The following is a 22,527-nucleotide window of genomic DNA, read 5'->3' as shown; positions in this document are numbered from 1 at the left end:
TGGGCACTGCTGGATGCAGCCTGGCACAAGGAACTGGGCACCAGGCAGCAGCCAAAGAGCTCAGCGTGAGCTGCTGCTGCCATGAGTCAGCAGGGCAATAGTTAAGCCTGGTTTGGAGGCTTTAGCACTGCCCTTACACACCCACCAGGGAAAGCAAGGAGTGACACAGGAATCCCAGAAAAGCCTGGGTGGAGAGAAGAGGCATACCTTGGCAGGGCAGTAGAGGACTGTAATTTTATTTGCAGCACCCTGAAGTCATCTGCAAACACAAGCACTCCTCCCAAGCCCTGGCTCCCGCAGAGCAGGCAGTTCTGCAGCAGCCACGGAGTACATGCTGCCTGGCAGAGCAGCTGTCCCTGGGACGCCAGCACCAGGGAGGAACGTAAGCACCACGGCGGGACATCAGCACAACAGCGAGCTTGTTCCAGCAGCCAAAAGCCCATCCTGGAGGCGCCCCTGCACACTGGGAAGAGCCAGCAGGCTCCTCCTGCCTTCCTCCAAGCCCAGGGAGTTGCAAAAGGTGAATACTGGGCCTCTGCATCCCCAGCAAGGTGCCCAAGTGCTGCCCCACTGCTGAAGCTGGGCCAGCCCTCTGCACTGGACCCATCTCTGGGATGCAGATGGGACAAGAGGTTGTGCCCAGCACCCCACAAGCCTGGCAGGAGGAACAGAATGGGGCTGGGGGTTTCCTGGCGCTGGCATGTTAATGCCCACATCCATGCTGTGCCACCAGGTGCCGCCCTGCAGCACGGCCCAGCACTCAGCCATGCTTTGGCTGTCTGTCTTTCCTGTCTCCATCTCTCTATCCCATGGACAGTATGGTGACGAGGAGCAGGACCCAGATGGAGTTTGGTGCACGGTGCCAGCAGCATCCCTGTGATGCTGTGGGAGAGGGGACGACTCACGTCTGGGGAGGTGGGTCCCTGTGCCAGCTAGAGGCTTGTCCCTGGCCCCTCTCCACTGCCATGGATGATGAGGAATGTCCTCCTCTGCCATGCACACAGGGCTGCCAGCACCCAAACCTACCCACGAGCAGGTGGACACTGCCCACACCTTCCCAGGATGGAGGTTTCCCAGCACAGGGAGACTGGCAGGGGCTCTGTGCAGGATTGCAGGCTCATGGTGCTGCTCTGTCTCCAGTGTAGTCACTTCATGGAGTCATCTGTCCTGGCACACATCATCCTCAGGGTTCCCAGACCCCACGGCCCACCTGGCAGGTTCCCATCACCAGCACATCTTGCTGCAGAATTCACAGGTAAAAAGCAGCGTCAGTCCTGCCAGTGCCAGCTCTGCCAGGTGCCAGGGCAGCTTCCCAGGGTGCCCAGGCCAGCAGTCATGTCCCTGTGGGGTCACCCATCCCATGGTCAGCACAACCCGTGTGTGCAGGGAGGGCCCTTAGGAGATTACACAGCAGCATTTTGGGCAGCAGGAGCAGCAGCTGCAGCAGCCACACCGCCTGCCAGCCCCCTGCTCCTGGCCCTTGGGTGGCTTGTCCAGAGTCACAGTGTAGAAGGAGGCAGATGAGTCCCCATTGGTCATCCTCAGGCTGGCGTAGGGGTTGTAGGGACGGGACCAGGACTTGTCTGTGGAGATGGTTGGGCTGCTCCAGCCATTAGCAAGGTCTGTCTGCTCCTCTGTGCCGTAGGAGGGCACGGCTGCAGGGTTGGTGATGATGGTGGGCTCATCTCTCAGGTAGCGAGTGATGAAGCTTTGCTGGAACTGTTCCCGTGGGATGTTGACACTGGCGTAGGGGTTCTCCACAGTGACTCCCCGATCCATCTCACTGCCCCTTGTCAGCACACGTGGCCTGTCTGGCTTTGCTCACCCCCTGCGGGACAGAGCCTGTGTTACCGCGGGGTGTGTGGGGTGTCAGTGCTGGGGCTGTTCTCACAGCAACACCCGGCACACACACTGTTTTGGGTGCAGGGTGCGGAGCTGTGCTCCCCACTCCCTGCCCAAAGGACCCCCACAAGGTACGCAGGGACCCACCGGAGCCAGGAGGGGAGGCAGGAACAGGGGTGCAGGGGGTGAGCAGGGCACTGCGGGGGCAGGAAGGGACGCTGAGTGGGACACAGAGTGCGGGTAGGGCAGTGGGGTGGGGTAGGGATTTCTAGGGGGACACGGAGCAGGAGGGAAAGAAGAGGGGAGAGGAGCGGGAGGAAAGAGGGTGCAGGGGAGTGGAGAGGCAGAGGAAAGACGGGATAGGACAGGGCGGTTGGGAGAGGGATTGAGGAAGGGGCAGGCGGTGGGAGATGGGGAATCGGGGCGGGGGCGCAGAGGAAGAAGCGAGGCAGGCAGGGGAAGGGGCGCAGGGGGGAGCAGGCAGGACACGGGCAGGGTGGGGGCAGCGATCCTCCCGGTACTCACCGAGCGCGGCTCCGGCCGCTGCGGGGCCGCTCTGCCCCGGCTGCGCTTCCTCCTGCATGGACCGCCCCGAGCGGCGCCGCCCCGAGCGACCGACAGACAGAGGGCACCGACCGACACACAGATAGACACACCGGCCCCGAGAGACTGGGGCAAGAAAACACCCCACCCCTGGCATCCAGCCACCACCCAGCCCCAGCGCCAGCCGAGCAGCCCAGCCCACTGGACATTGCCCCAAGGCAGAGGTCACAAGGAACTGGGCACCAATACCAGGCACTGGACAACGGGCACTTGGCACTGGGAGCTTGGCAGTGGACAGGGACACTGTTCAGGGGGCACTGGGACCAGAACCGAACAGGACACTTGGCACTGGACAGGGGAAGGGGGCAACGGGAGGTGGGCACTGGACAGAGGCACTGGGCACCAGGCAAAGCCACAAGTACCGAGGCACCAAACCACCAGCAGCCACTGGTATCAGGAATTGGGCACCAGCAGTGGATACCAGCACCAGCATGGGCACAGTGAACACCACACAGTAGGCAGTGCCACCATGCACTGTCACCACTGCAGGACTGGGCACTGACACCAGTACAGCCACCAGTACCATCCACAGGCACTGTGTGCAACACACTGGGCACTGAACTCTGGACACTGGCACCAGCACTGGCACCACACTGGTTCTGGGCAGCAGGCAGGGACTGGGAGGGGAGCAGTGCATTCCACAGGCCCATGGGAACCAGCAAACGCCATGCACCAGGCACTGGTCAGAGGGCACTGAGCACCATGCACATGTCCTGAGCCCTGGGCAGGGGATACCAGGTCTGCATCCTCTGGCAGCCCCCAGGCCCCCCTGCCAGGCTCTGCCTGCCTCCATGGGCACCCAGGTCTCTGCAGCCCAGCGTCCCACACCCCCTGCCTGGCTGTGTTTGACATGTCCAGCCCTAAGACCCCACTGCCGGGGCTCTGCTGGGGTCCTCATCCCTGCAGCACAGCTTGGCTGTGGTGTGGCCTTGTGCCCCGCAACAGGACCTTTCCCAGGGTGGGTTTGGGAGGTTTCCAGGGCACCACTGGATAGTGACACACATGAGGCTGGATGGAGTGAGGACATGGCTGTGCCAGGGCAAGAGAGGGGTACTGGCACCCATGCCAGTCCCTGGCACCAGAGGTGCTGCAGCAGAAAAGACGCATTCAGCAACCTCCACTCTGCCCCATCCATGTCCCCGCCATGTGACCCTGCTGGGATGTCCTCAGCCACTGTCACTCTTCCCATCCCTGAGGCCCGCCAAGTGGATTGTGCAGAACCTCAACATCTTCCCACTAGCAGTTCCCTGCAGAACCCGTTTTTCCCCTGAGCCTCAGGGATAATGGGACAGCATCCTCCTGGACAGGCTGGGGACAAATACCTCAAACTGCAGCCAAATCCTCCTGGGAGTGAATTACATTTCCCACACACTTTCAAAAGGGAAAAACCACTTCTTTCTGGCCATCCTTCTGACAACAGAAAATATTTCTCACCTGTCCTGAGAAGCAGAGGCTGCCCAGGCCAGCCCCTTGGCACTCATGGAACAAGCAGGAGAGCTCCCGAGGGCAATGGGAGCCTGCCTGCCCCTGCCAGCACTGTCCCTGGGATGAAGCTGCTGCTTCTGCAAATCCCCAGCCCTCCTGCCTTTCCTCTGTGACTGATCCCTCGGTCCCCAAGCCTACTGGGCTGGAAGCTCCCAGAGTGTGGGTACCCTGCAAGGAGACTCAGTGAACTTCCAGGTGGTGGAGGGAAAAGGAAGAGGGAGGCCTGCAATTTTTGGGGGCAGAAGCTGACCCTCCTCTGACCAGTTCTAAAATCGAGAGAAGGGCCTCAGTTTCCCCTCTGAGGACAGAGTGGGGGTGCAGCAGACCATGTGTTGTGACAAATCAGCATCACAGCACACAACTCTCGGGTTTGAAAGCTCCAGAACTCCTGCACAGACCCCCTCAGGGCTTCTCTGCCACTGCAGGGTCCCCTGGAGGAGAGCCACGAGCAGCCCCTGTCCCTTCACTGGGCATCGCTGCTGCCCAGTTTTCCATCCCGAGCTGTTTCCCCAGAGGAAAACTCATCTATTTGCCTAAGCAAGAATAGAAAAATAGGCATCTTCCGCCGAGGTGTACTGCGGTAACCCCAGCCCTGCCTGTCCGTGCCTGGCGTGTCTCTCCCTGCACAGGGGATGTCGCTGTGGCTCTCTCCAGCAGCACTTTCCCCCTCCTCGCAGAGCTTCAGGAGTGGCTGGGTTTGTCTGTTAGCCCCAGATTTTCATGCGCAGCCCTGTTCCTGAGCAGCTCCGCTCGCAGGGAGCTGGCAGGCTGCACGTCAGGCACAGCCCGGGTCTGGGGGACCCTGAGACCCTGCAACCTTCCCTCTCCCAAGGGAGCTCCCACATGAAGGTCACGTCATAGAATCTTGGGCATTTTCGGGTGGGGACACCTCACGCTCTGCTGCCCGGGGCAGCAGACCCCACCTAGCCGCTCGGAGCTGAGGGTCAGCCGGGATCTGAGGTGCCTCCATGGTGGAGATGTCTCTCAGCTCTCTCAGCATCCAGCCGTGGCAGCTCCCACCTCGCAGGCACCTCCTGGGTACACGCATTCCCTGCGTGGCACGTCTGTAGCAGGCCCAGATGAGGAGAGGTCTCACCAACCAGGAGCAGCAACCCCTAATCTGGAGCCTGAAAAATTTCATTTCTTGAGCAGAAATCCTCCAAATCTAGCTCCAAGGGCCACATCCAGAAATCGTGTGTTGATCCTTGCAGAGTTTATAGACGATAGAAGACCCCCAGGTGGAAAGTTGCTGTGCCAAAGCTCAAGCTGCTGGTTTGGAGTTGTCCCATGTGAGATTCCCCAGGCTGGGAGCTGGCAGGTGCTGCAGAGCTGTGCCCTCATTGAATAAATGGAGGGGCTGAACTAATGTGAGCCTCTTCGTGGCTTAAAACCAGCCTAATTTCCTGCAATTGTTTGCAGGGGGGAAAGAAATAAACAGAAAAAAACAACCAAAAGCTCAATGCCCACCCTGGAGGTGTCCTGTGCTGGGGGGTGATAGAGATGGAGTTTCTCAGAGATGCCACAACTATTCCAGAAGAATAGTTGTTTGAAGAGGAGCCTGGGAAAACCAGGAGAAAGAGGGAAAAAAAGGCAACCTTCACTTTTTAAATTTTTTTTTTCTTTTTTTTTTCCTTGACTGGATCCTGATCTTGCTGGAAACTTGAAAATGAGGAGATGAGGAGGCAGGGTTCCCAGCATGGGCTGCAGGTGCTGCAGAGGCAGGAGCATCCCCAGCCATAAGACGTTGGCCAGGAGGAAAGTGCAGGTTCAGGAATTCCTCAGTCCGAGTCCATGAGTTCTGGTTTCCTCCCAGCCATACCACAGCAGGGCACCCACAGCCTCTGTGACCCAGCTCGAGCTGTTGGAGTTTTTGCAGGATACCAATAACTGCAGGGATCCCCTGGGATGCCTCAGCTTACTGGTGCTTCACACACAGCAAAAGACACATTTATTTTGTTAAAAACCAAACAAACTAAAAGAAAGCCTCTTTCTGCTGAGGACAGGTATTTACGTGGCATCCCAGCAGTGGAGCTTTCCCAGTTCCAGCTCCTCCCAGGGCTTTCCCAGGCACCAGGAATAAAAAACTCCTGAAGCGATCCTGTTTGTAAGCATTTCCCCAGGCGCTGCAGTGCCTGGCGCAGGCACAGGAGGGTGGTGATGCTCTTTGCAGCCTGTCAGTGCCGGAGGATGGTGAAGGCTTCCCAGGGCGAAAGGTTTTACACCTGCGGAGGGGACAGCTCGGTGAGCCCCCAGTGCACATGGTGGGTGCTCACCACATCTTGCGGGGGCTGAAGGCTTCGCTGAAGCTCAGGAGAGGCCGCGGGTGGCCGGTGGGAAGAAAGGACACGGGGAGGTGTTGGACCAGTGCAGGGACGGGAGGGCAACCCCCAAATTCAGGCTGTATGAAACACACATGGGTTGATTCCCTTCAGGACATCGCAAGTCTCCCGCTTTGGAGCGCAGCTGTGCGAGGTTTCCTTCAAGGTTTTACCTGAATTCTCAGCTGCCTCCTCATTAAAATCAGAGTGAGGCCTGGGGGTATGAAAGGAGAGATCACAGGGAGTGGGAGGCACCAGTGAGGTGAACATCCCATAAAGGAAACCCCATGGATCAGTGTCACCAGCACCAGGGCTCAGCTGTCACCCAGTGGCGGGGGGCTGTGGGTATGAGGGTGCCGTGGAGGGAATGCCACTGATGCAGGTCTGAGGGGCAGTATAGGGAGCACAGAGCAGGATCCAGGGATAAAGCTGCCAGAGATGGGGGCTTGGGGGCACACGGAAGCTGCAGGATTTGGTGCTCTGTGCCCTTGAACAGCACAGCCCGTCACTAACAGCTTGGGATGGGAAACTCCTGCACAAAATCCAGCCTGTGTGTCCAGGCCTGTGCTCAGCATGCCATGTGCAAAGACCCTGCCCTGCTTGTCCCTACATCTGCCCAGGGCATGCAAGGAGTTTCCACAGCTCTTGGTTCCCTCTCAGGGAAAGTAATGAGTCCCAACGGATGGCAGCAGCTTTTAAAGCCCAAATGGAGCCTGGAAGTGACCTGCCTAAGCTGCTGGGTGGGAGGGATTTCCTGTGGGGCCAGAATGTGTCCCGTCCCTCGGGTCAGCACCTGGGTGTCCTGGCCCTAGCACCCATCTTCCAGCAGGCCAGGTCCTGCTCTCCGTGCCAGCTCCGAGCACTCAGCTCTGTGCGGAGGGGCAGCACACGCTCCTCTGCAGAGGCTCCCGAGACCCTGCTGCTCACCCGCAGCACAGCACGGTCCCGAAAGGGCTGGCAGCTCCTCAGATCTCATAGCGTCCCTCGCCGGCGCCATCCCGCTCACACTGCGCTCTCCCAGTGACACCCCAGTCACCCTGCAGGCTGGCGGTGGGGACAGGGATGCACAGCTGGGACACACGTGCTTGTGCCTGCCCGGCCCTCCCGGTGCCCGCGGGGACAGGGACGCCGCAGAGGAGCGTCCACAGTGCCCGGTGTGCCGGGGCTGCTCGAAGCCTGCGCTCCTGTCAGACACCTGTGCGGGGATGCTGAGCTGCAGAGCCCAAAGCCTTTCCAGCTTAATGCCAGGCTCTTCCCTTGGCAGGGGGATGCTGCATTCCTCAGGGATGACGAGTTAGATCTAGCACATAACCCAGTGTCCAGGCTGGCACGGCCACACCGACATCACAGGAGTGTTCCGGCGCCTGGCCCGCCGCCGGCCTCTCCCCGGGCTGCAGGAACCAGAGAGGAGCCGGTTTCCTTATCGCCCTCCCGCAGCCCCCCTCTGTCCCTCTCCCCTGCGGCTCCCGGCCCGGCCGCCCCCGGGTCACGCCGGGGCTTGGCAGCGGCGTGGGGGAAGCGAGCATTGTGGCTGCCCACTGCGGCCCGGCTGGAGGAGAAAGCAAGGATTTCCTGGCCTGAAGCAAATCCTTCCCGTCTCCTCCCAGCTGCCGAGAGCCTTGGGGATGAGGGTGGGCTGTTCCCAGTAGGCTTTGGACCAGGAGCCGGGGCTTCCCCTGCATGGAGCTGCTGCTGAATGTGCAAGGAAGCAGGAGGCAGCACGGATCTGGGCACTTCTGTTGGCAGTGCCAAAATCTCCCCCTCCGCTCCATCCTACATGTAAACAAAATCTCTCCTCAGGCAGAGCCTTTGGCCAGCACAGAGATGTTGACCTTGGTGCTGGTGCATTCTCACCCACAATGGGCCACGGGGACAATGGCAGCTGGGTGGCCTTGTGCCATTGCACAGGGACTTTAGGAAGGGCAATTCACCCATTGCCAAGCTCAACCCAGCCCCATGACAGGTCGATGCTGTGGAGATCCGTGTCCAGGGACCATAACCTGCAGCAGCAAACAGCCCATGTGTTCCAAGGCTAAACCCTCACACTGACACCTGGAAAAGGGGCTGTAAGAGCCCCAGCTGTGACACGGGGTTTGGGCAGCTCACATACACAGCCAGGCTTCTACCTGCTCAAATGTCACTTCTTCTTCCTGCGGATGGAGCAGCCGAGGCAGGGGCAGCTTCTGCTCCCACCCTCGCGGGCTCCTGAGCAGCCTCGTGGGCGATGCCACAGCTTCCGCTGTGCCATGACCTTGTGCAGTGACTGCACCTGCTGATGGCTTTTTTTAGGACAAGGGCTGGTTTCCTGCTATATTTCCGTGATTAAAAGTTTCCAGTCCTGGGGATGGCTGTGGCAGGAGGGCTGTCACTCATCTCCTGGCCTGGAGCATCCCCAGCACTTTGCCATCCTCCCCTTTGGCCCCTGCCCCGGGGATGGATTAGAGACGGCACCATCCTGCCCCGGTGAATGCTTGGCCGTGGCCTCCTGAGACTGTTCTCCACACGGGGACTCGGCAGACGCTGTGCAGCACCCAGCTCCCAGCTAAGCCCTTGGCTCCGGCTCTCTCCCAGTGGAGGTCTGGTTTCTGTCCTGCAGTCTGCTTGTCCTCCCTCGCTCCAAACAGTCCCCGTTTGTTTGGCTCTCGCTGCCGGCTGGAGCCGGGGCCGCGTGCCTGGGCCGCCTGTGCACAACGGTTCCTTGTTCACCACCTCCCTCCCCGCTCACTCCTCGCCTGCTTTAGCAATTAGCCCAATTAGCTGTGCCCTCTCCTTGCTCCCCAGCTGCACCGCGGTCCCTCGTCCCTCCTGCTCCGCACCGGTGGCAGCAGCGCTGCTGTCCGGAAGGTGCCACCCCCGGGCCAGCGGGATGTGGGCACCGGGCCGATGACTGCCACCTTCCTGGATGGGGAAGAGGCGGGCTGTGCAGAATCCAGGTGGTTGTGGGCCACGCGGAATCCCAGATCTCTCCAACCCTCTTTGGTACTTGAGGAGGGTGAGGAAGCTGCACCGAACCTGCAGCTCCCGGGGTGTCACTGGCATCTGCCTCTGCTCCTTCGCATCGTCTGGTGGGTGCTGCCCGTCCTGCCCCAGTCCTACGGAGTGCCCCCGGTGCCACGCTCCCCGGGTGCGGGGGTGCGGTCAGACAGCTTCCAGCAAGCCACGACCCTCGTGCCATCGTGGCTGCACCATCCTCATTCATCCTCCCATTGCCTCCAGCTCAGCCAGAGCCGGGGGCGGGGGAGAGCGGGAGAAGGTTGCGGTTTCCACCCGCTGACGAAGGCTGGGGCACTGGAGGGGCCTTTCCACAGCAGTTTCCGGCTGTGCCGTGCACCAGGGCCGCCTTCTCCTCTGCCCCCTGAGCCCACGGAGAAGCCGGAGTGCAATCCCTGGGGAGGTGCTGGGCACAGGAGCATCCCTGCTGGCAGAGCCCAGCGAGACGAGCAGGACCAGTTATTCCTGTGTGCTGACAGTTCCTCGTGCATCTCCCAGACTGGAAAGCCAGGGCAGGCAAAGCCCCAGATTCTCTGCCCGTGGCCATGCCAGCCACTGCAATGGTCACAGCAGCGTGGGCAGCCCCCTGCCAGCATCCCCGTGCTGCAGCCATGCGGGGACACAGCACCTTGGCAGGGGCATCACCACACAAGACCAGCACCGAGGCTGCCGCTCCCGGGATGGCTCCGAGCACCCAGCCCGCGCTGACAGCAGCCCCGGGCTCCCGGGGTTTGATCTTTACCGCTCGAGCCGGGCTGTCTGCTTTCATTTGCGTCTGCAGAAGGAATGATGCGAGCACCGGGGGGGCGCAGGCTGGCAGCTCCGTGCTGGCACGCAGGCAGCCGCCAGGCAGGCAGCCCCTGCGCTGCTGCAGAGCCTCCTTCGTAGCCCTGCCAACCCCAAACCCCCTGCGCACATCAGGGTCCTGCAGAAGCCATGGATGGGTGAGCCCGGGCAGACGAGGGGCTCCCAGGGACCCTGTGTGCCTTGTTGGGAGACAGCCCTCAGCCTTAAGCCTGCACCTTCAAAGCAAAGCCCTTGAGCTTGCAGTCTCAAAACTGCTCTTTCTTCCCCACTCATGGGACCATGATGGCTCCAGAGCACCTGGGAGGGAGCTGTGGGTGCTCAGTGCCCTGCAGAGCTTCCCGTTCCCCCCCAAACACACACGTGTCCCCAGCAGACAGGGATGTGGCTCATGGTGGTCCAGGTCTCCCTGGTAACTCCTGTCCTGTTTTGAGGACACAGTACAGTTCCAGTGGCACCTGACAGCTCCCACAGCAGTCTGGACATGCTGGGTCCTCCTCCCCAGCTGGAGCTCTGGTTTCTGTTACATGGAGTGCCCTCACTTCCCCATGTCACCTGGCTCCAGTGCTCCGTTTGCTTCCCCACAGCCTGCACAGGAGCACCAGGCTGCTGCAGCTCCCTTGTGCCCAAAGGTCTCCCTTCAGCCGAGGGACTGAGCAAGGAGTCCTCTCTGGAGGGAGCAGAGCAGAACGACAGGCCTCAATGTCCCCAGCAACATCCCAGCATCCTGGCACCAAACATACCAGCCCAAGTTCTTGGAGGACTTCAGAAATCAGAGTGATGAAAACCCCAAGGCCAGATGATGCTGTCAGCCCCAGGGAACACCCCCAAGAGCTGGTGCAGTCCCCCCCACGCCTGCCTCATGGGGTGCAGCCCCTCCTAGGGACTCTCTGCCACGGATCCCACACTCCCAGCTCCTACCCACGGCAAGGCTGGGACTTCACCAGCTCCAGCACCTCCTCATGCCTGACCCACTCCCCCTTCCAACCTCCCATCCCTCTTGCCCCCACTGTAGCTCTCCCACCACACACTCAGACCTAGCATTGGCTCAGCTCCCCGGGCTCCAAAAGCAGCAGCAGCTCCTGCTCCAGCAGCCCCCCAGGGCCCCCCAGCCTCTGCTGTGCACCCACAAAAACCCCCAGGAGGGTGGCAGGCAGGCAGAGAAAACAAAATCCTCAGCTCAATGCTCAAATTCATCTAGCTGACCCAGAAATGCAGCCGTGGTGCTCCTCACAAGAGCATGGGCTGCCCAAGCTGAGCAAAAGGGGCCAGCAGGAGACCCGAGGGTGCTGCCAGCTGCTGAGAGCGGGGATGGGGGAGTGCATTGTGCCATCAGATCCTGTTGGGAGCCCCAGGATAGTCACACTGGGACAGCAGGATCCCACCACCTGCAAGCACAGCCACAGCCTCGGGCGTGGGGCTGTGTCCAGAGCAAAGGGGGCAGCAGCCTGGAGCCAGGCAAGACTCGGTGGGTCCCATCCATTGCCTTCAGGGAAGTTTCCCTGCAAAAGCTGAAATTATACTGCAAAAACAAACCGCTGCTTCAGTCTGGGCTGCTGTTCGGAGCTGTGTCCCAGCTGAGGCAGCACTCGGGAAGGAGCAGGACTTTGGGCACCGCAGCCTCTTCCAGGACCAGCGTGTCCCACCGGGCACCTCGGGGGCACCCGCGGCCGTCGCTGCTCCTCCTCCCTGACCCAGTTTGCGCCTGGCCGCGGCATCCAGGCGAGCAGCGCTGGCAGGTTACGAGCTCCGGGCTCTCCCGGGGAGCCAGCACTGCAAACGCTAAATGTCACCACAATTACAGGGCGCCTACCGCAGCCCAGCGTCGGCACCGGAGCTGCTCCACCAGCCCTGCACCCGCCCAGCCCCTCTACGAGGGCTGGGACAGCGGCTGAATCCCAGCTCTGGCACATGCTCTGGTTTCTTCCGAGCTCCGAATCCCTCGGGTTCTGTTAAAGCCGGCACCAGCTGGGCTGCACGGGCTGAGGGAAGGCTTCTGCAGACCTGCCGTTTCTATTTCTGGGCCATCCCTGTCCTGTTTTCCTTGGACACAAGGTGTTTTCCGAAGGAAATGGGTCTTCCTTGCACCCTCTCATCCCTGAAATGCAACTCTAGGTCTTTGTGGTCATCCCGGCGTGGGTCAGCAGTCCCTGGGGAGCGACAGATCCCTGCCCCCATAATTCTTCAGTAGCACTGCAGGACTGGGGAGGAGTTTCTGACATGGCTGTGCTGCTGTGGGCTCACCAGCCAAACTTGAACTTCTCGTGCCTACCTGGGGCTGGGGAAGATTCAGCCTCAGATGAAAAAGGAGGCTCTGGTGGGAGCAGTGGCTTCATTTGCCCCACAGGGCCTGTGGCTCAGAGTGAGGCCAATTTGTCACTCTGGACCTCGTGCAGGGCAGCTTTGAATACATCCCACCACCTCTTTGTGCCCTATTTGACACTCAAAGACAAAAAAAGATTTTCCCCTGTGTAGCTATAGGGAAATACATCTGGAATTTCCCATGTCCTTGCTTGTGGCTATGGATCCCCATCCTCTCTCCCTCCTCTCAGGAGATAACTGTCCACAGTCATCTGTGGACTGTTAACTGACAGTTAACTGAGCAGTACATCTTCCATGAGTGCTCTTTTCTGGCAGCTGAGCAACCCCAGGTCTGCAGGCAGGGAGTCGGTGGGGAGGGGAATGAAGGTCACCACATCTGAGGAGAGAGGATGTGGTCCCTCTGGCCCTGGCCCCTTGACCTCCCCCCGACCCATGTGCAGCCCCCCTCCTCCTATTCCTTCCTCCTGCTCAGTGCAGCACCAGCAAGGTGGGCCCCCTCTTCACACACCTAGGGTTCATAGAAGTGGCCACAGTATTAATCACTAATAGTAAAAATAATGGTTAAACCCCTTGGAATCTGTTGGGGCTTTAGGAATATCTGTAACCTTCAAGCTGATCAGAGTACCACGTGTGCACCTCAAAGTTTGTGTGTGGCTTCGGACACTTTGGGGATCTTCTGAGCATTACTTCTCTCGTGGTTTGGTCTCTGTAGACAGCTGCAAGCCTAGAAACCAGACCATGAAAACCCCCACCATGGTATTAGGATTGTACTGCAAGAGCCTCAGTGGTCAGGTCCTGACCACCAGCAACCAACCCACACACTGCTTTAAACAGCAACCAGGGAACTGCTCTGCAGCAGCTGGGGCATCCCTCAGCTACCAGCTGGCACCAAGAAACTCTGCTGCTTTCTTGGCAGATATTTCAGTAGCATCCCTCCAAAATGGTGTTTCTCTGCCTGGGCAAGCTACACAGACAGCTCCTCTTGTGGTTTTGGCGGAGCATTGTGGCCAATGAGAGCTGCCCTGCTTTCCTCTTCTGTTGGGGTCTGTGCTGGGCTGTTGTGGCACCTCAGCCAGGTCTGGAGGGTCTCAGCTGGGATGGTGCTGGTTGTTGCACTCGGGGTCCCTTCTCCTGGTGGTCTATCCCGGGAAGGAGAGGCAGTCCTGAGGGGATGGACCCCAGAGGATGAAAACAGAGTATGTGGGTGCCACGTCCACCCCTCCTAGCCAGGACAGGCTGGGACAGACCTGAGGAAAGCTGCTCTCGGCAAAGCTGGGGATGAGCTCATGTTTTTGTGGGTGAATTATCTGTGTGGTGAGTGATTCACTAGAGCAAAACAAGATTGGTGTGAGAAACAGATGGGATTTTGGGAAGAGGTTTGGATGTGAACTTGGTGACGAGAGGAGCAAGGAGCAAAGAAAGGTGGCCTGAGATGCTGCCACCGAGAGCAAGGACAGCATGGATGAAGGTTTGGCAAAAAAAACCCAGAAAGGTTTGGCATACACAGAGCTGTCACCTTACACAGGTCGGGTGGAAAGAAAAGCCTCAGGTGCCATCACAGCACAAGGCTGGCACCAAGCAAGAGCTGGGCCATCCTCTCACAACAGGTCCTTCCCACAGGTGCTAGAAATCCAGAAGGGCAATAAAATCCTGAGCAAACCGCTGGATAGCTGAGCAGGTGATGGCTGATGATGAGGAAGAAATTTAGGGCAGAATTATCTTCTGGCTTCACCATTCATCTCAGCAAAGCCTGGCCAGCAGTGTTACAGCTCCCAACACATTTACAGAGCAAAGGTTTTGTCAAGACACTGGACAGGAATGAGTTTTGCAGAATGAAGCAGTGGTTTCACACAAGGCCAACACCAGCTGAATTACAACAAACAACCTCTGATTATAAATAGCAAAATCTTGTTCATCTGGGACATATTAAGGGAATCCACTGGCAAAGCTGTTCCTGCATGTCTGTCCAAGGAGAGCTGGACCCCAGGACAGCAGGTACAACTGAGCTGAGGAGCAATCTCTGAACCCAAAGGTGTGCTTGGCCTGTTGACAAGATCTCGGAAAATGATAAAATACATCAGTGCTGCTTGTAAAACCCAAGAAAGCACACATAAGCACAGCTCAGAAGGCCTTCTGAGGACATCCACATGCAGTAGAAATATGTACATTTATGATAACACCCAATGCAATAGGTTTTTATAAATGATTATGCAACATATATGTTTATAGGCCACAGTTAGATGTTAAACCAGGAGTAAGAGACAAGACTCAAAGGCAGAGGTGGCCACAGGGCTGAGGTTTGATAGGGTCATCACTCAAGCCACACAGGCCCAGACACAGATGGAAGGTCTGAGTTTTGAAGGATGAGATTATTTTAATTTGGGTAGAAAGCAGAGATCTTGGTGGCTCAACTCAGCAGAGGAAAGGGAAAATTCTGCATTGAACATGGAAAGCAGAGGAAGTGCCATTGGGGCAACAGGAAGATCCCAGCACTTTGGCACAAACACATTCTTATTCAGCAGAAAAGATGCCCAATGTAATTTATGATTATTTTTAAATAGAGCTGTTGCCTAACTCACAGAATAGCAGCATAATAACACTGTGTAGCTGGGTCAGCACAGGGATGCCATACGAATTAATAACAGAAAATAGCTCATGCTCGCTCACTTCCTGCAATTTCCTCTACTCAGTGAGCTTAGGCGTGAGATCTCAGCTCTTGCTATCTGCACCCAGGCACTTAGCAGGGAAGGCAGGAGCACCTGACACAGGGAGGATGGGGAAGATTAAGGGAATCTCTGTTTAGCAGTGTTAGAGTGCCAGGCAGCAGCAGCCTCACACTGATTTAGGCAGGTGAGCCAATCAAAGAATGGCACTTAGAGGGACTAGAGGCCTTCAAAAGTCCCTTATCTGGTGTGAGATACTCAAAGATTAAAAACTCAATCATTGTCAAGAAGAAAGCATGGATTTCCAGGTGGAAGTGATGCTGCAGGGTCCCCAGGGATAACCACACTCTAGAGTCAGTCTGGCCTGGGAATGGAGCACAGCTGAGCCCTTGGGGTGCCAGGGCATCCTTCTGCCTGGGTGGCTTTGGTCATCTCTTCCAGATCAGGAAAAGATGCACCTGGGTGATATTTTTAGCATCATTGCCTGAAGTGTGGATGAGAAGATCATCTATGGGCTGCATAAGGCCTGGCAGAGCTGTGTAACCTCCAGCTCCTGTGTCTGTCCCACTGATGGCGGGGCCAGAGGACAGTGGTAATGTGAGGACAATGTGGCTGTGTGGACACAGCTCCAGGACCATGCAGACCCCTAATTAGAGGGGCTGGATCTTTGCTGCATCAGGGCTGGAGGGTCAGCAAGCAGGGCTGGGCAGGGGAATCTTCAGGGAGGGCACAAAAGTCCAGGCAAAATCCTGGAGGAATATAAAAAAACTGAAAAACAGCAGGCAGCATGAGCAGGGAAACCCCAGCAGCACCCAAAGGAGCCTGGTGAACTCCCAGCAGCATCCTGCTCCAGCCAGGGCTGGATGGAGTGCTGGAGTGGGTTTGGATTGGAGTGTGCACATGCCTGGGTCACTGTTCTGGGGGTGGGGGCATGGGAGCTGGAGGGCTCTGTGTGGGGCTGCCTGCTCATTTTGGCCATTTGCCTGTGGGGTCCCCATTCTGGAGGCACCCAAGGCAGGGGGAGAAGGCAGCCTGGCCTCTAACATCTGTCAGGGGACATCCATACTTCTCACATCTGCAGGAGCCAGGAAGCGTGAACCAGGAGTCATCTGCTCAGGGCACCTTGTGGGTTGTCTCCAGCCCGTGGGGTCCCGTCTGCCTGTGCCACTACGGAGGTCACACCAGCAAGCCCTTGGCCATGAGCTCCCCAGCGCTCTGCAGGGACCTGTCAAGATTGATGGGACCCAGCGGTTGTGTGACCCCCACCCACCATGGTGAGCCCACCATGTTCCCAGGGACCAGTGAGACCCTGTGCCCAGGTGGCCCTGGAGCTCAGCAGGGACTGGGGGGCTGTCAGGGGACCCCCTCTGCTACCCTGACAGCTGGTGGCCATGGATCCCAGAGGACTTAGTGCGGTGCATGGCCGATTTGGCAGTGGGAAAAAGCAGTAGTGGGGGAATTCCTGGCTGTCCAACCTCTTCCCAGCCCCGGGAGCTGCAGAGGCTGCTGGCAGGGCCCCGCTCCCCGGTGCTGCCCCACAACCGCCGGCGCGGAGCCGCTTGCAGCTCTCTGGATGCTGAGTCACCGCGGGCCCCTCGGAACGACCGCGGGGGCCCGGCCGGCGGCGGCAGCAGGAGGGGGGCCGCAGGGAGGGCTCGGGACCGGCTACGGGGAGAGGAGGTGTGGGCCAAGAGGGGCTGTGGGGTGGGGAAGCGGGATGTGTGGGGCAAGGAGGAATGTGCGGGGAGGGGGCTGTGCGGGGCGGATGAAGGGGTGCGGGGAAGGGCGCGGGGCAAGGGGGATGCAGGGCGGAGAGGGGGCGTGCAGGGAGGTGGGGGTGCGGGGCGGGGAGAGGAGGGGGTGTGCTGGGCGTCAGGCGCTGCGGCCGGCGGCCCCCGGCGCTGCTGAGCGAGAGAAATGTGAGGCGGCTGCACCACTGCGGCGGCACTGCGGGCGGCGGCGGGAGCGCGCAGCAGCGCCCGCGCCGCCGGGCCCCGGGAACGGCGGGCACGGAGCCGCCGCTGCCTCCCCGCTGCTGCCCGCCGCTGCCTGCACCTGCCGAGGGACACAGGGGGGCTTGGCATCAGCCCCCCGTAGCCTGTGCTGCGGGCCGGGGGTGTTGCATCAGCCCCGCTCCTAGCCGGGGTCCGCGGCCGGAGGCGGCGGGGGGAGCCGGGGGAAGGCACGAAGGAGCCTCCCGGAGCGGCAGCGGCGGTACCTGCCGGCTCCCCCGGCCGCCGGTCGCGGCCGAGCTTCCGGAGCAGCCCGGCGCCGCCAGCCCCGGCCTCTGTGCCCGGTCCCCTCCCCGCGCCGCCGCGGCCGCGGCCGGAGTAGGCGGTGGGGCCGGGGGGAGCGGGGCCGGGGGCGGCCCAGCCGTCCAGGACCATCCCCGTGGAGCCGCGCCTCGGAGCCGCCAGCATCCCCGGGGAGCCGCGCCTGGCCGGGGCAGCGCCGCATCCCTCTGCCTTTCAGATAACCTCGGGCCTGTGGAGCCGCACTGGGCACGGAGCGGGGGCTGCCGGCTGAACCGGGACCCCTGCCCGGGGCCAGCGCAGGTAACGGCGGGCAGGGGCGGGGTGGGGCGGGGGTCACCCTGCGGGCGTGCAGGACCGCACGTGTGTGTGTGCGGGAAGCGCTGTGTGTGCACAGGCGTGTGCTCCGCGGGGCTGAGAGCGTGGGGCAGGGATGTGTGGGGATTGCGGTGGGAGGCTGGGGAGGGGAGGGTGCTGGGACGGACTGTGTCACCCCCGAAGTGATGGGAATGCGGGGTACGGCGGGGGCTGTGTCATCCCCGAAGTGATGGGAATGCGGGGTACGGCGGTTGTCTGTGTCACCCCAGAAGTGATGGGGATGGCGGGGGGCTGTGTCACCCCAGGGGCGGTGGGGGTGCGAGGTGTTGCGCCAGGGCTGTGCGTGAAGGGGTGTGACAGAACGAGCGTGGGAACGGGGTTACAGTGCGTGGCACTGCTGACCACCCGGATCGCCGTGCTTGTGGGCGCTGCGGATGACTGTCTGTGTGAGAGCTGCAGGTAGAGCCCCCGGGGCTACTGCTGTGTGCGGGAGGGGGCGAATATATGCTGCTTGTGGGGCGCGGAGTGCAGGATGTGGGGTTAGGATGTGGGCCCGTGATGGGAAATGAAAGAGGCAAGGCCTCCCTCCGCAGGTCAGTATGCTTGCGGGACCCCAGTGCTGCCAGGGCATGGCCCCCGGGACACCCCGACTGGGGCTGGGCAGGGATCCAGCCCGCCCTCCCAGTCCTCAGGCACCCGGGGCTGAACCCCTGCGGCCTCTCTTCATCCCCTAAGGCTGCTGCTGTTGCAACCAGATGGCCCCCTCGGGCCCCCTCCGCCAGGCCTGGCAGCACCCGGGAGCAGGCATCCCTCTAACAGGATTTGCAGCATGATGGAGGAGAGCGCCTTCGCCCTTCTCGGAGGAGAGCCGGGCTGGCACAGGGGCTGCTAACGGAGAAAATGGCCTCTAGCTGGCTACCTGCCCCCCATCTCCTGCCCCCAAACGTGGCCTGGCCTCTCCATCAGCCCCGGGACAAGGGCAGGGAACTAGGAAGGGGGGGAGAGGAAGCTGGAGAGAGGGATAATAGCAGGGACAGATCAGGAGCAAGTGATGGAGGTAAAAATAGATCCACTGAGCAGAGGAGGGGCTAAACGTGAGAGAAAACCCTGAGCAGAGGCAGGTCGGTGGAGGAACCCCTTCGGGAGGGGCCCTGCAGCCTAACGGGGCTCTGGGGGACCTGCCCTCCCACTCTCAGGGCAGAGGGGGATCCCAGGACCCCACGCTCGGGGCCCCCGAGGGGATGCCTGGGGGGAAATACCTGCCTGCTCCCACTTCCGCAGCCCAAGCATGCAGGCGGATGGACAGGACCTGCAGGGCTCGATTGCCAAATTGCCTGGATGCAGGCGGGCACACATCCCGAGGGAGTGCTGGCAGTCGGTAAATCCCTGAAGAGCCTTGGATCCAACCCCCTCTCATTTTTCGTTTTCAGCAAGCACAAAGCTGAGCTGGGGACAGAGATACCAAGGGACAAGGTGTGTGGTGTCCTGGTCGCAGCCAAGGTGAGCTGCCCTCCAGCTCGGGATGTGCCCTGAGCCCCTGCCCTGTGGGAGCTGCCAGTGATGGCAAATGGGAGAGCCGGGAAGTCAGAGCAAAGGAATTTGCAAACACATTCTTCAGCGCCACGAGGATCCCACTGCATGTAAACAGGAATAGAGGTCGGGCTGGGGCGAAGTGAGAGCTGCCTCCAGTTCTGCAAGACCCTCCCTGGACTCACCTGCCCTGGGCAGTGCCCAGTTCCACCATCCCCAAAATACTGTTCCCAACTGCACCTGATCCGCTGTGGGAAGTGGCAACGAAGGCGAAGAGTAGGGCTGCTGAGTGGCTGCCAATGTCACGTTAACATCCCAGCAGGGCTGCAGGGAGCCGGAGCTTTGATCATCCGCCCAAGAGGATCTCAAAGCAGGCAGGATGCCACTGTGAGCCCTGCCTTCTGCCTGCCCCAGCCTCCCGCCTGACACCCTCTGGGCTGGCTGCAGAAGAGGGGCGCGGGGCCCGCTGGCGCTGCCCCGTCTCCCCAGGATGCTCTCCCGCACCAGCTGCTGCTCCCCATGCTCCTGCTCTGCGGCCAGACCAAGACTGAAAGCTCAGCAGGCTGCCGGCATGTTTTAGCCTCATGCAGGCATCCCTCAGAGACCCCAGAGCAGTGGACAGTAATGTGAAAACGATACTCATGTCGTGTCTGAAAGGGCAACAGGTCATCATTAAAATGGAGGCGATGAAAATCATCCACCCGGAGAAGTTCTCGGAGCTGCAGGCATCGCAGCCGCGCTACGCGCCCGCCCCGCGTCGCGAGCCGCCCCTCGTGGCCAAGCGCGCGTGGCCCTCCGAGTCCGAGATCATCGTCAACCAGGCGTGCGGAGACATCCCGGCCTTGGATGCCACCCCCGGGCCCCTGCCGCTGCCCCGGACTCCCCCCCTGCCGCGGCGCGAGCGCGGCTACCAGGGCCAGCGCAAGGGCAGCTCCGAGGTCTGCTACCACCGGCAGCCGCCGTCAGATGAGGTGATCGTCAACCAGTACGTACTGCACCCCTCAACGCCCTGCGAGCCCCTGGAGTGCCCCACCTGCGGCCACATGTACAACTTCACCAACAAACGGCCCCGCATCCTCTCCTGCCTGCACTCGGTGTGCGAGGAGTGCCTGCAGATCCTCTACGAGTCCTGCCCCAAGTACAAGTTCATCTCCTGCCCCACCTGCAAGCGGGAGACCGTCCTCTTCACTGACTACGGGCTGGCGGCACTGGCCGTCAACACCAGTATCCTGAACAGACTGCCGGCTGAGGCCCTGGCTGCCAACCCCGTCCAGTGGAGCAGCGACACCGACCGCAGCTGCTACCAGACATTCCGCCAGTACTGCGGGGCCGCCTGCACCTGCCACATCCGGAACCCACTGTCCTCCTGCACCATCATGTGAGCCCCGCGCTCCGCCCGCTCCTCCGCAGCAGGGCATGGCGGGTGGCACAGCACGGCCAGCGCCACAGCCTGTCCCCTGTCCCCTCTCTGCCAGTGGCACAGCCAGTGAATGCTCTAATACTCACCACGGCCAAGGATGTGGGACTGGTGTCCTTGCCAGCACTCGTGGGGGGCAGTGGGGGTGCTGGGACCTGGCAGCAGCCCCCTACTCACCAGTGGTGTCCAGGGAGAGGGACGCTGGCATGGGGAGCACATCTACCAGCGCATCAAGGCTCTGCAGCTCCCCTGGCCCTGCTGCAAGTGCTCCCGTGGCGCATCGAGCATCTCACCGTGCTCCTTCCCCAGGTGCCTCTCCCTCCTCTCTCCCTGGCTCTCCCAAGAGCGGACGCTGGGTTCTGGCCAGTGACACCCTCCCCATCGCCCCATGGCCGGCAGCAGCAGCACAAGGAGCCCTGGAGATGCACGGTGCCACACTGAGCCACCCTCCCAGCACAGGAAGTGAGGACAGGACCCCAGCTGGCCCCTCCACCCCCTCTCTGTAAGTTATTTGCCAAAGCTTTCATCACAGTGGCCACGCCACCATGCGCCCGAGTCTCAGTAGCCACACCAAGCTGCCACACCGGCCCCTCGGATGCCAGCAGACATGCGGCCCATGTCCTCCGCAGGCCCTTGAGGAAAGCTCCACTTTGTCCTCATTTTGGAGGATTCTTGTTTTTTCCCCATCCCTACCTGGCCACCCCATCCCAGGCCACTACATATTCACCAAGGCATTGAGCTGTGCCTGTTCTCTGCCCCTCTGCCCAGGACCCACACCAGTGCCCCATGGGATGGCTCAGGAGGGTGGCACGGGGTCCAGTACCCCAAATTGCTGACTCCAGCAAGGGGATTTGACTGGGCAGGAGGAACGAGGTCTGACTCCTGCCCAGAGTCCCTTCCCCTGAGCAGTACCTCTGCTCTGACCCCTGTGCAGAGGGGCTGGTAGGGCAGTAGCTCCCTGTGCACAGTCTTGCTTTCTCCAGAGCACCTGGAGGGGTAAGTTTGCTGCCAAAAAAGCAAAAAAAAAAAAAAAAAAGGCAAAAAAACCCAACAAAAAAACCACAAATAAAAACAAAATAAAGAAAAAGCCATAATTTTTGGGTGCTCCCATGGGGCTGAGCACCACAACCCGGCATGGCCAGGGGCACACACTTCCCAGTCCCAGGGCACTGGGCTGGGTGAGCCGGAGGGGTCCCAGAACCCTGCATCCTGGAGGAAACACCAGCTCCTGGCACTGGCCAAAGTTCAGCATCCATCCAGGGAGAGGGGCCAGTCCATGCCCCGCCCTGTCCCGAGGGAGTGGCGATGCTGCTGGCGCAGCCCCAGGATCGTTCTCCCCCCTCGGTGGAGAACGGCGTCGGTACCGTCTCTGTGTTGCTCTGCCAATGCCTCCCGCTGCTGGTTGTGACCATGATCATGTTTTATACCCAGCCTTGTTCTGACCCCCATCAGTCTCCCCAATAAAGATTATATTGGAACAAAGACCAAGCTGGAGTCTGTGGGTACATCACTGTGAGCAGGAGTGGGGTGACACACCAGGATGTGCCTTGGCCCTGCTCCATCTGTGGGGCAGGCTGGGGGGTGATACCCAGCTTACAGCTTTCCGAAACCTGGGCTAGCACCTCTTCCTGCAACCTGGCTTTCAGCTCTGATGGAGTTGTCCCCTCCCTGCTCAGCCCCTGCATGGGGCTGGGCATCTTGGGGGACAGGACCCAGCTTGGCAAGGTGTCCTCAGTTACACCAAGAGACCTCAAATACCCACTGGATGTCCTCTTTCTCCCCAGGAGATGGGGGCAGGATGTGCCATTTGGTGGCACTTGCTGTTGAAGGGAGCTGGGCGGGGACATGGGGAGTGCTGGGCTCCCCTTGCCCTGCTCTGGTGAGGCAGCTGCACCCATGGGCCCCTCTCTGCACCTTCCCCACAGCATGCAAGAACTGCCCTGGGGCTGGAGTGCACCTGGCAGCACAAGTGTCATATACTG

At 60.4% G+C, this 22,527-nt stretch overlaps 2 protein-coding genes across 2 annotated transcripts; one reads left to right on the top strand and one right to left on the bottom strand.

Moving 5' to 3' along the window:
- Positions 1-220: 220 nt before the first annotated feature.
- Positions 221-2,434, bottom strand: CYSRT1 (cysteine rich tail 1). The gene is made up of 2 exons (XM_033077707.1): positions 2,368-2,434; positions 221-1,828 (listed from the first exon to the last, which is right to left on the bottom strand). The coding sequence occupies exon 2, from the start codon at positions 1,777-1,779 to the stop codon at positions 1,396-1,398; it is 384 nt and encodes a 127-aa protein (XP_032933598.1). The 5' UTR covers positions 1,780-1,828; positions 2,368-2,434; the 3' UTR covers positions 221-1,395.
- Positions 2,435-17,399: 14,965 nt separating this feature from the next.
- RNF208 (ring finger protein 208) lies at positions 17,400-22,029 on the top strand. Its single transcript, XM_033077787.2, has 2 exons — positions 17,400-17,583; positions 19,029-22,029. Exon 2 carries the CDS (start codon positions 19,713-19,715, stop codon positions 20,508-20,510), a length of 798 nt encoding a protein of 265 aa, XP_032933678.1. The 5' UTR covers positions 17,400-17,583; positions 19,029-19,712; the 3' UTR covers positions 20,511-22,029.
- Positions 22,030-22,527: the final 498 nt, after the last annotated feature.

This window comes from Catharus ustulatus, chromosome 21, assembly GCF_009819885.2.
Source record: "Catharus ustulatus isolate bCatUst1 chromosome 21, bCatUst1.pri.v2, whole genome shotgun sequence".
Lineage (NCBI taxonomy): Eukaryota > Metazoa > Chordata > Aves > Passeriformes > Turdidae > Catharus > Catharus ustulatus.
Note: the sequence above shows the minus strand (reverse complement) of the source record. Positions and strands in the feature narration are given on the sequence as shown.

Bases quoted from the DNA above. Each gene is read 5' to 3' on its own strand.
- CYSRT1 (XM_033077707.1), bottom strand. From the start codon at position 1,779: ATGGATCGGGGAGTCACTGTGGAGAACCCCTACGCCAGTGTCAACATC.
- RNF208 (XM_033077787.2), top strand. From the start codon at position 19,713: ATGCAGGCATCCCTCAGAGACCCCAGAGCAGTGGACAGTAATGTGAAA.